At 40.4% G+C, this 13,904-nt stretch overlaps 1 protein-coding gene across 2 annotated transcripts in view; it reads left to right on the top strand.

The window, feature by feature from the left end:
- nup210 (nucleoporin 210) overlaps positions 1-13,904 on the top strand; it is a 131,079-nt gene that overhangs the window by 15,274 nt on the left and 101,901 nt on the right. For both annotated transcript variants that reach the window (XM_062052741.1, XM_062052742.1), the window contains exons 3-12: positions 2,655-2,786; positions 3,274-3,370; positions 3,460-3,610; positions 5,383-5,515; positions 5,590-5,748; positions 8,188-8,256; positions 8,336-8,442; positions 11,441-11,581; positions 11,650-11,787; positions 11,875-12,030. In XM_062052741.1, the coding sequence (XP_061908725.1) occupies positions 2,655-2,786; positions 3,274-3,370; positions 3,460-3,610; positions 5,383-5,515; positions 5,590-5,748; positions 8,188-8,256; positions 8,336-8,442; positions 11,441-11,581; positions 11,650-11,787; positions 11,875-12,030 (1,283 nt within the window). The remainder of the gene's footprint in view (positions 1-2,654; positions 2,787-3,273; positions 3,371-3,459; positions 3,611-5,382; positions 5,516-5,589; positions 5,749-8,187; positions 8,257-8,335; positions 8,443-11,440; positions 11,582-11,649; positions 11,788-11,874; positions 12,031-13,904) is intronic.

The following is a 13,904-nucleotide window of genomic DNA, read 5'->3' as shown; positions in this document are numbered from 1 at the left end:
CACATAATAAATAATGACTGGTATACACAGATAATACATAATGATTGGTATACATGTATAATACATAATGACTGGTATAGACACATAATACACCGTGACTGGTATACACACAAATAACTTAATGACCCAATAAGAACACTTACTGTAATTGAACACATACATAATGACTGGTATATACACATAATAAATAATGACTGGTATACACACAGATAATACATAATGACTGGTATATACACATAATAAATAATACTGGATAATACATAATGATTGGTATACATGTATAATACATAATGACTGGTATAGACAAATAATACATTGTGACTGGTATACACACAAATAACTTAATGACCCAATAAGCACACTTGCTGTAATTGAACACAAACATAATGTTAATAATTCAGCAAATGTTAAAAAAAAACAGTGTGTGAAGTGGCAACGTAAACATTGCGTGTAAAACAATGTTCATTTTGGATGTCTTTCAACTTTGACTTTATGAGAAGCAGTGTCCTCCACATCTTTATATCTGTCTGGAAAATGCTGTTTCTCAGAAAAGTGCACTAACAATTTAACTTTTGAGCTGATGTTGAGCTTTGCTGGCTTCAAATATATGAGTAGGCGACTTGTCCAGGGTGTACGCTGCCTTCCAGCCAAGTGCAGCTGGACAGGCTCCAGCCCGCCCGCGACTTGGAGAGAGACAAGCGGTGGAGAAATAGATGGATGGATTGAACATTTGTTAAGGAGCTTTTCAGGTTTTTTTGGGTGATTACCTCCGTGCGCTGCAAAGTGAGGCGCTTTGCTTGGCAGAACGCAGACTTTCTTACCTCCGCCAAAGAGTTGATGTTTTCTGATTTGTTGTTTTTGCGAGCAACATACCGTATTTTTCTGACTATAAGTCCGTTTTTTTTCATAGTTTGGCCGGGGGTGCGACATACTCAGAAGCGACTTATGTGTGAAATTATTAACACATTACCGTAAAATATCAAATAATATTATTTAGCTCATTCACGTAAGAGACTAGATGTATAAGATTTCATGGGATTTAGCGATTAGGAGTGACAGATTGTTTGGTAAACGTATAGCATGTTCTATATGTTATAGTTACTTGAATGACTCTTACCATAATATGTTACGTTAACATACCAGGCACGTTCTCAGTTGGTTATTTATGCGTCATATAACGTACACTTATTCAGCCTGTTGTTCACTATTCTTTATTTATTTTAAATTGCCTTTCAAATGTCTATTCTTGGTGTTGGGTTTTATCAAATAAATTTCTCCCAAAAATGCGACTTATACTCCAGTGCGACTTATATATGTTTTTTCCTTCTTTAATATGCATTTTCGGCCGGTGCGTCTTATACTCCGGAGCGACTTATACTCCGAACAATACGGTAACTCAAATAGTTATGGACAGATTTTGATGAATTTTACAGGAAATCTGAAAAAAAAACACTTCACTTGAGGCGTTCCACGCCCCCACATCTGCAGATCTAGTTTATTTTCAGACCCGGCCTGTGTAAAAGCAGCAGAAAAAAACTATTTATTTGGGGGGTTACCCACATATGCGGTCCTCTCCAAGGTTTCTCATAGTCATTCACATTGACGTCCCACTGGGGTGAGTTTTCCTTGCCCGTATGTGGGCTCTGTACCGAGGATGTCGTTGTGGCTTGTACAGCCCTTTGAGACACTTGTGATTTAGGGCTATATAAATAAACATTGATTGATTGATTGATTGATACCGTTACGCATCACAGCATTATTGTGAAGACTTGGAAACCACCACCGCTGTATCTACAATACGGTTACACCCCTAGTGTGTAAATGAATGAATACAGTAATGACTACTGCAATGCACTTTATGCTGGCCTTAGCCAAAAAGCTCTCTCCCGGTTGCAGTTAGTCCAGAACGCGGCAGCACGACTTTTAACAGGGGCCAGGAAACGTGAGCATATAACCCCAATTCTTCGGAGTTTGCACTGGCTCCCTGTTCATTTTAGAATTGATTTTAAATCCTTGCTGTTTGTTTTTAAAGCTTTACATGGACTGGCACCTCAGTATATCTCGGACCTCATCCAAATTTACACTCCTGCGCGCGCTCGGAGGTCCGAGAGCCAGCTCCAGCTCGTGGTGCCCAGGACGAGACTTAAAACCAGGGGAGACAGGGCCTTCTCTGTGGTCGGCCCTAAACTCTGGAACACTCTGCCCCTCCATGTTCAAACTGCTTCCACAGTGGAGTGTTTTAAGTCTCGTCTTAAGACCCACTTTTATTCTTTGGCTTTTAACACTACGTGAGTTGTGTGGTCTTCTGTCCTCTGTTGTCCTGTGTGTTTTTTTTATAAATTTTGATGTCTATTTTACTGTTTTAATTGGTTTTACCCTTTAAAAATCGTTTTTAATCATATTTATTTTTTATATTGTATCTGTATTGGTTTTCTATTCATTTATTCTTTGTTTTTATTCAGTCATTGGTGTAGCATAATATTGTTTTTAATATTGTTTTTAATATTGTTTTTAACATGGCTGTGCAGCACTTTGGAAACATTCTTGTTGTGTAAATGTGCTATATAAATAAAGTGGATTGGATTGATTGGATTGGATGAACTCTTTTGGAGCTCCTCCAGTAATCACGTGCATCACATCTCCTCCTTTGTCAGTGACGGGACAGGTGCTGCGCTGTGATGCCATCGTGGACGTCATCAGCGACATCCAGATCGTCTCCACCACCAGGGAGCTGCACCTGGAGGATTCACCTCTTGCACTTGAAATTCATGCGCTGGACTCTGAAGGTGCAGACAAGATAAGACTCTTCTCATTATTACCGCCCGCTGGTGATTGTTAATTACTCCCTTTTAATCATGCCAAGAATAATTAACCACCCCCAGCTAGCACTGACCTATATGCTCCATGTACACTTTTCAATACTTTTGTCAACTTAGTTTGCTTATTTGCTGCTGCGCAAACGTGTCCGAACAATATCTGATCGGCCTCAAGGTAGCCTTTTGTCTTCCTCGCTGGCCTGATTTTGTTTGTTTCCTTCCACTAGTTCCACTGAAGGCACAGTCACTTAACGAAATGAGCTGTGGCTCCAGTCCAATGCTTTCTGTTTAAGACTCCAGGGTATCACGTTTATGTTCTGCTGACTTTGTAGAAGGAACCCTGTCGTCAAATGCCGATCTGTTTGTCGGAGTTCATTAAGCTATCGGGACGACGAGCATCGATCCGAGAAACGAATATGTGCAAATATCGATTGTTGATGTTTTCCCTCTGTCACAGGAAACACTTTCAGTACTCTCGCAGGTCTGATGTTTGACTGGACTTTAATTAAAGACGTGGACGCCAACGGAATCTCCGATTCTTACAACTCTTTACGGTGAATTTAGCTTCAAAACGTGTTCTTCATGGTCCTCCTCTTGGATTACTCCAGTAACAAACGTCTCCGTGTGTGTATGTCTCCTCCAGAGTTCTGAAGTTCTCCGAGTCTACATACACGCCGCTTGGATACATATCAGACATGGAGCGTGTTGGCAAACAGGGTAATATCATTTTGGTGTCGGGGCTGAAAACCGGACATGCCAAAGTGAAGGCCAAAATACAGGAGTCGCTCTATCAGGTAAGTCGGACTGACTTTTCCAACCTGAAGTAAAACATATTTCAGTATTTTTTGCGAGGCTTCGACAGCCTGCGGGTTTTAAGACTCGAAGAATTTAAATTGTGGCCTCTGTGTGACCGCAAATCTCTTGTGATGTAAAAATAGCAAGAAAAGTTAATGATTCATCCCTACCTGAATTGTAATTTTACAAGTTGATGGCCAATCTATGACGACCATAAAAGAAAGTGATCTTGAATGAAAATCTCTCCCCTCGAGTGTCACAATAGGAAAGCAAACTTCTGCCAAGTCCTACTTTCCAATAGTACCGTATTTTCCGGACCACAGGGCGTACTGCCAATGAGTGGGTCTATTCATGTCTATTTTCATACAAAAGGCGCATTAAAGGGGTCATATTATGATTTTTTTCTAAATGTAAAACACTATCTTGTGGTCTACATAACATGTGATGGTGGTTCATTGGTCAAAATGTGGCATAGATTATGTTTTACAGACTATTTTCAAGTAGCTTTCTGAGCGTCTCTTCAGGATACGTGGCTCACCTTCGACATCGTCTTCTCCCCGTCATCTTTGTTGTAGTGGTGTAGCATGCATATATATAATATAATATAATATAATATATTTTTATATATATATATATATATATATATATATTAGGGGTGTAACGGTACACAAAAATTTCGGTTCAGTACGTACCTCGGTTTAGAGGTCACGGTTCGGTTCATTTTCGGTACAGTAAGAAGACAACAAAATACACATTTTTGGGTTATTTATTTACCAAATTTGCAAAATCTTCCACCAAAAATATTTTTCTTAGTGGAATGTGTGATGTGAAGTAATCGGAACCTTGGATAGGTCAATAATTCATAATAACATTGATTTTGATTCAATATTATGTTTTGAGCAATGACAGTTTGAAAGAAAAAAAAACAGCTTTGTTTTATTAGTCAACTTTGCAACTTTTTTTAAATTACATTTAACCTTTAAGCTTTTTTTATTTCACTTTTGTTATGTTTTTGTTTATTTTAATAGTATTTTCAGAATGTGCCGTGGGCCTTTAAAACATTAGCTGTGGGCTGCAAATGGCCTGCGGGGCACACTTTTGACAACCCTGCTATAGATAATAAAAAATTAAATCAGATAAATCTATGGATAAAAAGCAGAGCCTGGCGACGCATGCGCGTTTATCATAACTCTCTCGCTCTCTCTGTCTCTGCCCCTCCCTCACGAATGCTGCTGCACGCACAATTTGTTTTGTTTTTAACCCCTTCTTAACCCTGAACGTACATTGAACATGCTAACGGTTAGCATGTATCACATACCAAGTTATATGACTAAGGTATGTATGCCTGTCATTAGAGAAAAAAATGTAAAGTTAGCTAAAAACTTAGCACTTTATTGTTAGCATGCTAAAGTTAAAGTAAAGTACCAATTACTGTCACACACACACTAGGTGTGGTGAAATTTGTCCTCTGCATTCGACCCATCCCCTTGTTCACCGCCTGGGAGGTGGGGGGAGCAGTGGGCAGCAGCGGTGCCGCGCCCGGGAATCATTTTTGGTGATTTAACCCCCGATTCCAACCCTTGATGCTGAGTGCCAAGCAGGGAGGTAATGGGTCCCATTTTTATAGTCTTTGGTATGACTCAGCCGGGGTTTGAACTCACAACCTACCGATCTCAGGGCGGACACTCTAACCACTAGGCCACGCTAACAGTGAAGATTTATTGGATGAGTAATTTGTGTAAAAATGATTTATGTGGTTTCTGTGCTGCAGAACGTGCATGCAGCTGAGGTGAAACTGCTGATTTTGGAGAATATCTTGCTGAGCCCGGCACATGACGTCTACCTGCTGGCCGGAACCTCGATCCGGTACCAGGTCCTGAAGATCAGACAGGGCTCCATAACCGGTAAGATTGTGGTTGTGTTTTGAGGATGAGTACCGGTACATCTGAGCTCCTCTGACAACTTTTTGTCTCTCAAGAGCTGTCGATGCCCTGCGATCAGTACGAGCTGCGCCTTCAGAACAGTGTGGTGGACCCCGGTACAAAACCCGACATCGCCGTGGCCCGTCTGGACCAAAGGACCTCCACGGTTACAGCTGCGCAACTGGGACACATCAATGTAGTGCTGGACCATAAAAGTATCCCTTTTGAAATATTCATGCTACTAGACCGTGACCTCTTCTGTCTCACTTGTGTCATGGAGCCGTGCATTTGGAAAGTATTCATAGCCCTTTTGCACATTTTATCTTGCAGCTTTATTCAAAAATGGAATAAAGTCATTTTTGTTCTCAAAATTCTACACATAATACCCCACAATGACAATGTGCAGGTTTTTTTTATTTTGCAAATGTATTAAGAATTAAAAAAATACTAAAAACTGACATGTAAATAAGTATTCAGAGCCTTTGCTCAATACTGAATACTAGAGATGTCCGATAATGGCTTTTTTGCCGATATTCCGATATTTTCCAACTCTTGATTACCGATTCCGATATCAACCGATACCGATATATACAGTCGTGGAATTAACACACTATTATGCCTAATTTTATTGTGATGCCCCGCTGGATGCATTAAACAATGTAGCAAGGTTGTCCAAAATAAATCAACTCAAATTATGGAGGAAAATGCCAACATGGCACTGCCATATTTATTATTGAAGTCACAAAGTGCATTTTTTTTAACATGCCTCAAAACAGCAACTTGGAATTTGGGGCATGCTCTCCGTGAGAGTGCATGAGGAGGTTGAGGTGGGCGGGGTTGGGGGGGGGTTTGAGTTGGGTGGGGTAGCGGGGGTGTATATTGTAGCGTCCCGGAAGAGTTAGTGCTGCAAGGGGTTCTGGGTATTTGTTCTGTTGTGTTTATGTTGTGTTACGGTGCAGATGTTCTCCCGAAATGTGTTTTTCATTCTTGTTTGGTGTGGGTTCACAGTGTGGCGCATATTTGTAACAGTGTTAATGTTGTTTATGTGGGCACCCTCAGTGTGACCTGTATGGCTGTTGACCAAGTAAGCATTGCATTCGCTTGTGTGTGTGAAAAGCCATAGATATTATGTGTCTGGGCCGGCACGCAAAGGCAGTTTTAAGGTTTATTGGCGGTCTGTATTACTCCCTACGTCCGTGTACACAGCGGCGTTTTAAAAAGTCATAAATTTTACTTTTTGAAACCGGTACCGATAATTTCTGATATTACAATTTAAAGCATTTATCGGCCGATAATATCGGCAGCCCGATATTATCGGACATCTCTACTGAATACTCAATAATCGCTTCTCTCTTTCCACTTTTTGTTATTTTATTCCCAATGGAATACATTCATTTTTGTCCTCAAAATTCTACACACAATACCCCATAATGACGATGTGAATTTTTTTCAAATGTATTGAAATGTAAAATGACATGTACATAAGTATTGACAGCCTTTGCTCAATACTTAGTTGATGCACTTTTGGCAGCAATTCCAGCCTCCAGTCTTTTTGAACACGATGCCACAAGCTTGGCACACCTATCTTTAGGCATTTTCATTCCTCTTTACAGCACCTCTCAAGCTCCATCAGGTTGGATGGGAAGTGTTGGTTTTCATACAGGATGTCTCTGTACATTGCTGCATTCATCTTTCCCTCCATCCTGACTAGTCTCCCAGTTACTGATTAAAAAAACACCCCCACCGCATGATGCTGCCACCACCATTCTTCACTGTAGGGATGGTATGGGCCTGGTGATGAGCCTGGCCTGGTTTCCTCCAAACATTCACGCCAAAGACTTTAGACCATGAGAATTTAATTTCTCTTCCTCCCACCTCCAAAGACATGCACCTGGGGATAGGTTGATTGGCGACACTAAATTGGCCCTAGTGTGTGAATGTGAGTGTGAATGTTGTCTGTCTATCTGTGTTGGCCCTGCGATGAGGTGGCGACTTGTCCAGGGTGTACCCCGCCTTCCGCCCGATTGTAGCTGAGATAGGCTCCAGCGCCCCCCGCGACCCCGAAGGGAATAAGCGGTAGAAAATAGATGGATGGATGGATGGTCTGAGAGTCTTTCAGGTGCATTTTGGCAAACTTTTGACTAAGAAATGGCTTCCGTCTGGCCACTCTACCATACAGGCCTGGTTGGTGGATTGTCCTTCTAGGAGGTTCTCCTCTCTGACAGAGTGACCATGGTCTTGGTCACCTCCCTGACTAAGACTAAGATGAATGCAGCAATGTACAGAGACATCCAGCGCTTCCCATCCAACCTGATGGAGCTTGAAAGGTGCTGCAAAGAGAAATGGTTGAAACTGTCCAAAGATGGGTGTGCCAAGCTTGTGGCATCGTATTCAAAAAGACTTTGAGGCTGGAGTTTCTGCCAAAGGTGCATCGACTAAGTATTGAGCAAAGGCTGTCAATACATTGCAAAATAAAAGATAAAAAACTTTTACATTGTCATTATGGGATATTGTGTGTAGAATTTTGAGGACAAAAATGAATGCATTCCATTCTAACGTAACAAAAAGTGGAAAAAGACAAGCGATTATAAATCTTTTTCGGATGCACTGTAAGTATTGAGCTGGTTTCATCTTCCTTACAAGTACCTACTTAGGTCTTCGGATGCAAGGAGTCTTCCGCCTTCCCAACAGCACACTGTTTGTGGTGAACCCCGCCTACCTCGGTCGGTCCCCTCACTCCCATTGATATCTTTTCTAAGGATTTTTGATGGAATGTTTTACCTCTTGTTTTAATTTGTTTAGGTTTTAAAATCCATCCAGGGGATAGTTGGGTCCTGGAAACAGGCCGAGAGTACGATATCCTGATTGAAGTCTTCGATAAATCTGGAAACAAAATGTACCTCTCGGACGTAAGTGAGATGAGTATTTTAACAAGTTTCTAACACAACATGTAGTGAGCAGTACAGAATATTATTTAAAGATGAATATTATATGTTTGTAAACATCTGGACAAGACTAACTTTTTTTTTTAAACATTAGTTAGCAGAAAATGTGGGACCAGTACTCACATAATGTTTGATGTTTAATTTATCAACAAAAAACATCAAACACCTTTATTACGTGTGTCTCAGAGGAGCATCAACATTTAAGTATGACATTTCTCTACATCACAATAACTCATGTATTCCATTTTACACAATGTTTTAACGCTTTATGGATTTAATACATTGTAAGATTTCCTCCTGAAATATTGTCAACATTGAAATAAAAACAATTCTGGGCTCCTTCACGTAGATTATAGTTGAGACATTTTTCAAGATGGTCGACAATTTCTTACTGGATGTACAAACCCTGTTTCCATATGTGTTGAAGAGGTTCATTTAGCCTACTAATGTGTATTTATAAATGGTTGATTTATATAGGCTAGTAAGGTACAAAACTTTACCTTACTAGCCTATATAAATCAACCATTTATAAAAACTGTTTCCATATGAGTTGGGAAATTATGTTAGATGTAAATATAAACGGAATACAATGATTTGCAAATCATTTTCAACCCATATTCAGTTGAATATGCTACAAAGACAACATATTTGATGTTCAAACTGATAAACATTTTTTTTTGTGCAAATAATCATTAACTTTAGAATTTGATGCCAGCAACATGTGACAAAGAAGTTGGGAAAGGTGGCAATAAATACTGATAAAGTTGAGGAATGCTCATCAAACACTTATTTGGAACATCCCACAGGTGAACAGGCAAATCGGGAACAGGTGGGTGCCATGATTGGGTATAAAAGTAGATTCCATGAAATGCTCAGTCATTCACAAACAATGATGGGGCAAGGGTCACCACTGTGTCAACAAATGCGTGAGCAGATTGTTGAACAGTTCAAGAAAAGCCTTTCTCAACCAGCTATTGCAAGGAATTTAGGGATTTCACCATCACGGTCCGTAATATCATCAAAGGGTTCAGAGAATCTGGAGAAATCACTACATGTAAGCAGCTAAGCCCGTGACCTTCGATCCCTCAGGCTGTACTGCACCAACAAGTGACATCAGTGTGTAAAGGATATCACCACATGGACTCAGGAACACTTCAGAAACCCACTGTCAGTAACTACAGTTGGTCGCTACATCTGTAAGTGCAAGTTAAAACTCTCCTATGCAAGGCGAAAACCGTTTATCAACAACACCCAGAAACGCTGTCGGGTTCGCTGGGCCTGAGCTCATCTAAGATGGACTGATACAAAGTGGAAATGTGTTCTGTGGTCTGACGAGTCCACATTTCAAATTGTTTTTGGAAACTGTGGATGTCGTGTCCTCCGGACCAAAGAGGAAAAGAACCATCCGGATTGTTATAGGCGCAAAGTTGAAAAGCCAGCATCTGTGATGGTATGTGGGTGTATCAGTGCCCAAGGCATGGGTAACTTACACATCTGTGAAGGCACCATTAATGCTGAAAGGTACATACAGGTTTTGGAGCAACATATGTTGCCATCCAAGCAACGTTACCATAGACGCCCCTGCTTATTTCAGCAAGACAATGCCAAGCCACGAGTTACATCAACATGGCTTCATAGTAAAAGAGTGCGATTACTAGACTGGCCTGCCTGTAGTCCAGACCTGTCTCCCATTGAAAATGTGTGGTGCATTATGAAGCCTAAAATACCACAACGGAGACCCCCGGACTGTTGAACAACTTAAGCTGTACATCAAGCAAGAATGGGAAAGAATTCCACCTGAGAAGCTTAAAAAATGTGTCTCCTCAGTTCTCAAACGTTTACTGAGTGTTGTTAAAAGGAAAGGCCATGTAACACAGTGGTGAACATGCCCTTTCCCAACTACTTTGGCGCGTGTTGCAGCCATGAAATTCTAAGTTAATTATTATTGGCAAAAAAAAAATTAAGTTTATGAGTTTGAACATCAAACATCTTGTCTTTGTAGTGCATTCAATTGAATATGGGTTGAAAAGGATTTGCAAATCATTGTATTCCGTTTATATTTACATCTAACAAAATTTCCCAACTCATGGAAACAGGGTTTGTACTTTGAAATACTAAACACTGGTGTGATTGTGTATTGATTGTATCTGCTGATGTAGTTTTAAATACTAAACACTGGTATGATTGGATGTACTGTATATATTGTATCTGGAGATGTAGTTTTAAATACTAAACACTGGTATGATTGTGTATATATTGTATCTGCTGATGTAGTTTTAAATACTAAACACTGGTGTCATTGTGTATATATTGTATCTGCTGATACAGTTTTAAATACTAAACACTGGTATTGTCTATATATATTGTATCTGCTTATGTTGTTTTCAATACTAAACACTGGTATGATTGTGTATTGATTGTATCTGCTGATGTAGTTTTACATTTTAAACACTGGTATGATTGTGTATACATTGTATCTGGAGATGTAGTTTTACATTTTAAACACTGGTATGATTGTGTATACATTGTATCTGGAGATGTAGTTTTACATTTTAAACACTGGTATGATTGTGTATACATTGTATCTGGAGATGTAGTTTTAAATACTAAACACTGGTATGATTGTGTATATATTGTATCTGCTGATGTAGTTTTCAATACTAAACACTGGTATGATTGTGTATATATTGTATCTGCTGATGTAGTTTTCAATACTAAACACTGGTATGATTGTGTATATATTGTATCTGCTGATGTAGTTCTGTTGTAGTTGTAAAAAAAAAAAAAAAAAAAGGCCAAATGCCAAATATCGGCGCTGGTAATCTGTCGTTCTTACAGCAGTTGTTTTGTTTCCATACTGCACACTTTCTTTACAGAGGACAGTGTTTCTGTCCTTTTGGCTTCTTTTGAATCCATTGTCAGTGGAAACAAACCTGATGACGTTGCTCTTGTTTTTTGGCAGAATATCCGCATTGACTCGGTTTTCCCTCTGGACCACTTTGAAATCCTGCACTCCTCCCTGAATGGATCCTATCACCGTGTCAAAGCTCTAAAAGAAGGCCTGACCCTCTTTGATGCCACCTTAAGAGCTGTGGTGGATGAAGTGAGTGCCTTCACGTCTTGACCTTCTGTCCACCTCCGCAGCTATATCCTTTTCTGTCTTCTGTTTAGAGGGGAAGGGTCCACATGCTGGTCAACCCGGTCCACAATGAACAGGATGTGGAAATTTATCAACCCATAGTTCTGACTCCCAGCATTCTCACATTCCCATGGCAACCCAGGGTGGGCGCTTATCAGTACACAATTAAGGTACGGTTCGTCAGTACGTGTGAGGCGCATGTTGCCAGTTAGCCTTCATACAGTTGCTCGGACTGTTTTTCCTCCATACCGTGATAGGCAACAGGCGGCAGTGGAAACTTCAGCTGGTCTTCCTCCAACACGGCTGTGGCAACAGTGACGGTCAAAGGCGTGATGACCACGGTCAGCGACATCGGTATTAGTGTGGTCTATGCTCATGATCTGCGCAACCCACTCCACTTTGGACAGATGAAGGTATGACGACTCAAGCCTTTTTGACTCTGGGGCCCACTCAAACCTTAACACTGAATTAGTTATCTTACTCTTCATTTTTAATCATTTTTAAATAATCATATCTAACCTACTTACAGTTGACAACATTGTCATATGATGGGCAGACATAGGCTTTGGCCCTATGGTTAAGAAACACTAATGATTTATTTTTATTACTGTGGAGGTCGCTTCCTAGCGGTTCCACTGACAGTGGAACCGCTAGGAAGCGACCTCCACACACTTCACAGGAGCCAGCCATGCAAAGTTGAACAAAGTTTTAATGTACATAGATTCTATCACAAGTGTTCTCTCCAGCAGGATGCGACTTTTCAGCCACGTCCGTATCCTCTCTCCCCTCCTGCTCCCGGCCGCTTACTGTTAAAGACAACAGATGATTAGATTAACACGTACCACCTGTGAAATCTAATCACCTGTCAGCTGTGTCTCGCCGTCAGCACATGCCCCGCCCCTATCCGATGGTGCTCGTCCTCAGCACCATAGACAGAGGCGGTGACCTTTGCTCCTGCAGGCACGCTGGCCACACCACCCTCCACAATTACATTTTCAAAAATGTTTTTTTATTAAAGGGCCAGTACCATTTCAACACAGCCAGGGCCCGGGGATGACACAAAACCGGCAAGTTCTATTCAGAATTTAGGAAAGACTAGGAATTTTACATTAACGTCCTAAAAATGATAGAATGGTCCTGTTGTTGGTCCCTGGGATTTCCTTTCATTTTTAGTGTTTAGTGTTGTTTATTGAGTACCGTATTTTCTAGACCATAGGGTGCACCAGATTATAAGGCGCATTAAAGGAGTCATATTATATATTTTTTTTCTAAATGGAAAACACTTCCTTGTGGTCTACATAACATGTAATGGTGGTTCTTTGGTCAAAATGTTGCATAGATCAGTGGTTCTCAAATGGGGGTACGCATAACCCTGGGGGTACTTGAAAGTATGCCAAGGGGTACGTGAGATTTGTTTTAAATGTCTGTCAAAAAGAACTGTGAAAAGAAATGCAACAATGCAATATTCAGTGTTGACAGCTAGATTTTTTGTGGACATGTTCCATAAATATTGATGTTAAAGATTTATTTTTTTGTGAAGAAATGTTTAGAATTAAGTTCATGAATCCAGATGGATCTCTATTACAATCCCCAAAGAGGGCACTTTAAAGGCCTACTGAAATTATTATTTTTTATTTAAACAGGAATAGCAGATCCATTCTATGTGTCATACTTAATCATTTCGCGATATTGCCATATTTTTGCTGAAAGGATTTAGTAGAGAAAATCGACGATAAAGTTCGCAACTTTTGCTCGCTGATAAAAAAGCCGTGCCCCACCGGAAGTAGCGTGACGTCACAAGCGGTAGTGCTGCTCACAATTCCCCGTTGTTTACAATGGAGCGAGAGATATTTGGAGCGAGAAAGCGACGATTACCCCATTAATTTGAGCGAGGATGAAAGATTCGTGGATGAGGAACGTTAGAGTGACGGACTAGAATGCAGTTCAAGAGATATCTTTTTTCGCTCTTACCGTAACTTAGGTACAAGCTGGCTCATTGGATTCCACACTCTCTCCTTTTTCTATTGTGGATCACGGATTTGTATTTTAAACCACCTCGGATACTATATCCTCTTGAAAATGAGAGTCGAGAAGGCGAAATGGACATTCACAGTGACTTCTATCTCCACGACAATACATCGACGAAGCTCTTTAGCATGAGCTAACGTGATAGCATCTGTCTCAAATGCAGATAGAAGCAAAATAAATAAATCCCTGACTGGAAGGATAGACAGAAGTTCAACAATACTACTATCAGGAGACACTGAACCAAACACTGGACATGTAA

The sequence above is a fragment of the Entelurus aequoreus genome, linkage group LG07 (assembly GCF_033978785.1).
Source record: "Entelurus aequoreus isolate RoL-2023_Sb linkage group LG07, RoL_Eaeq_v1.1, whole genome shotgun sequence".
NCBI lineage: Eukaryota > Metazoa > Chordata > Actinopteri > Syngnathiformes > Syngnathidae > Entelurus > Entelurus aequoreus.
This window is presented reverse-complemented; position numbering and strand designations above follow the sequence as displayed.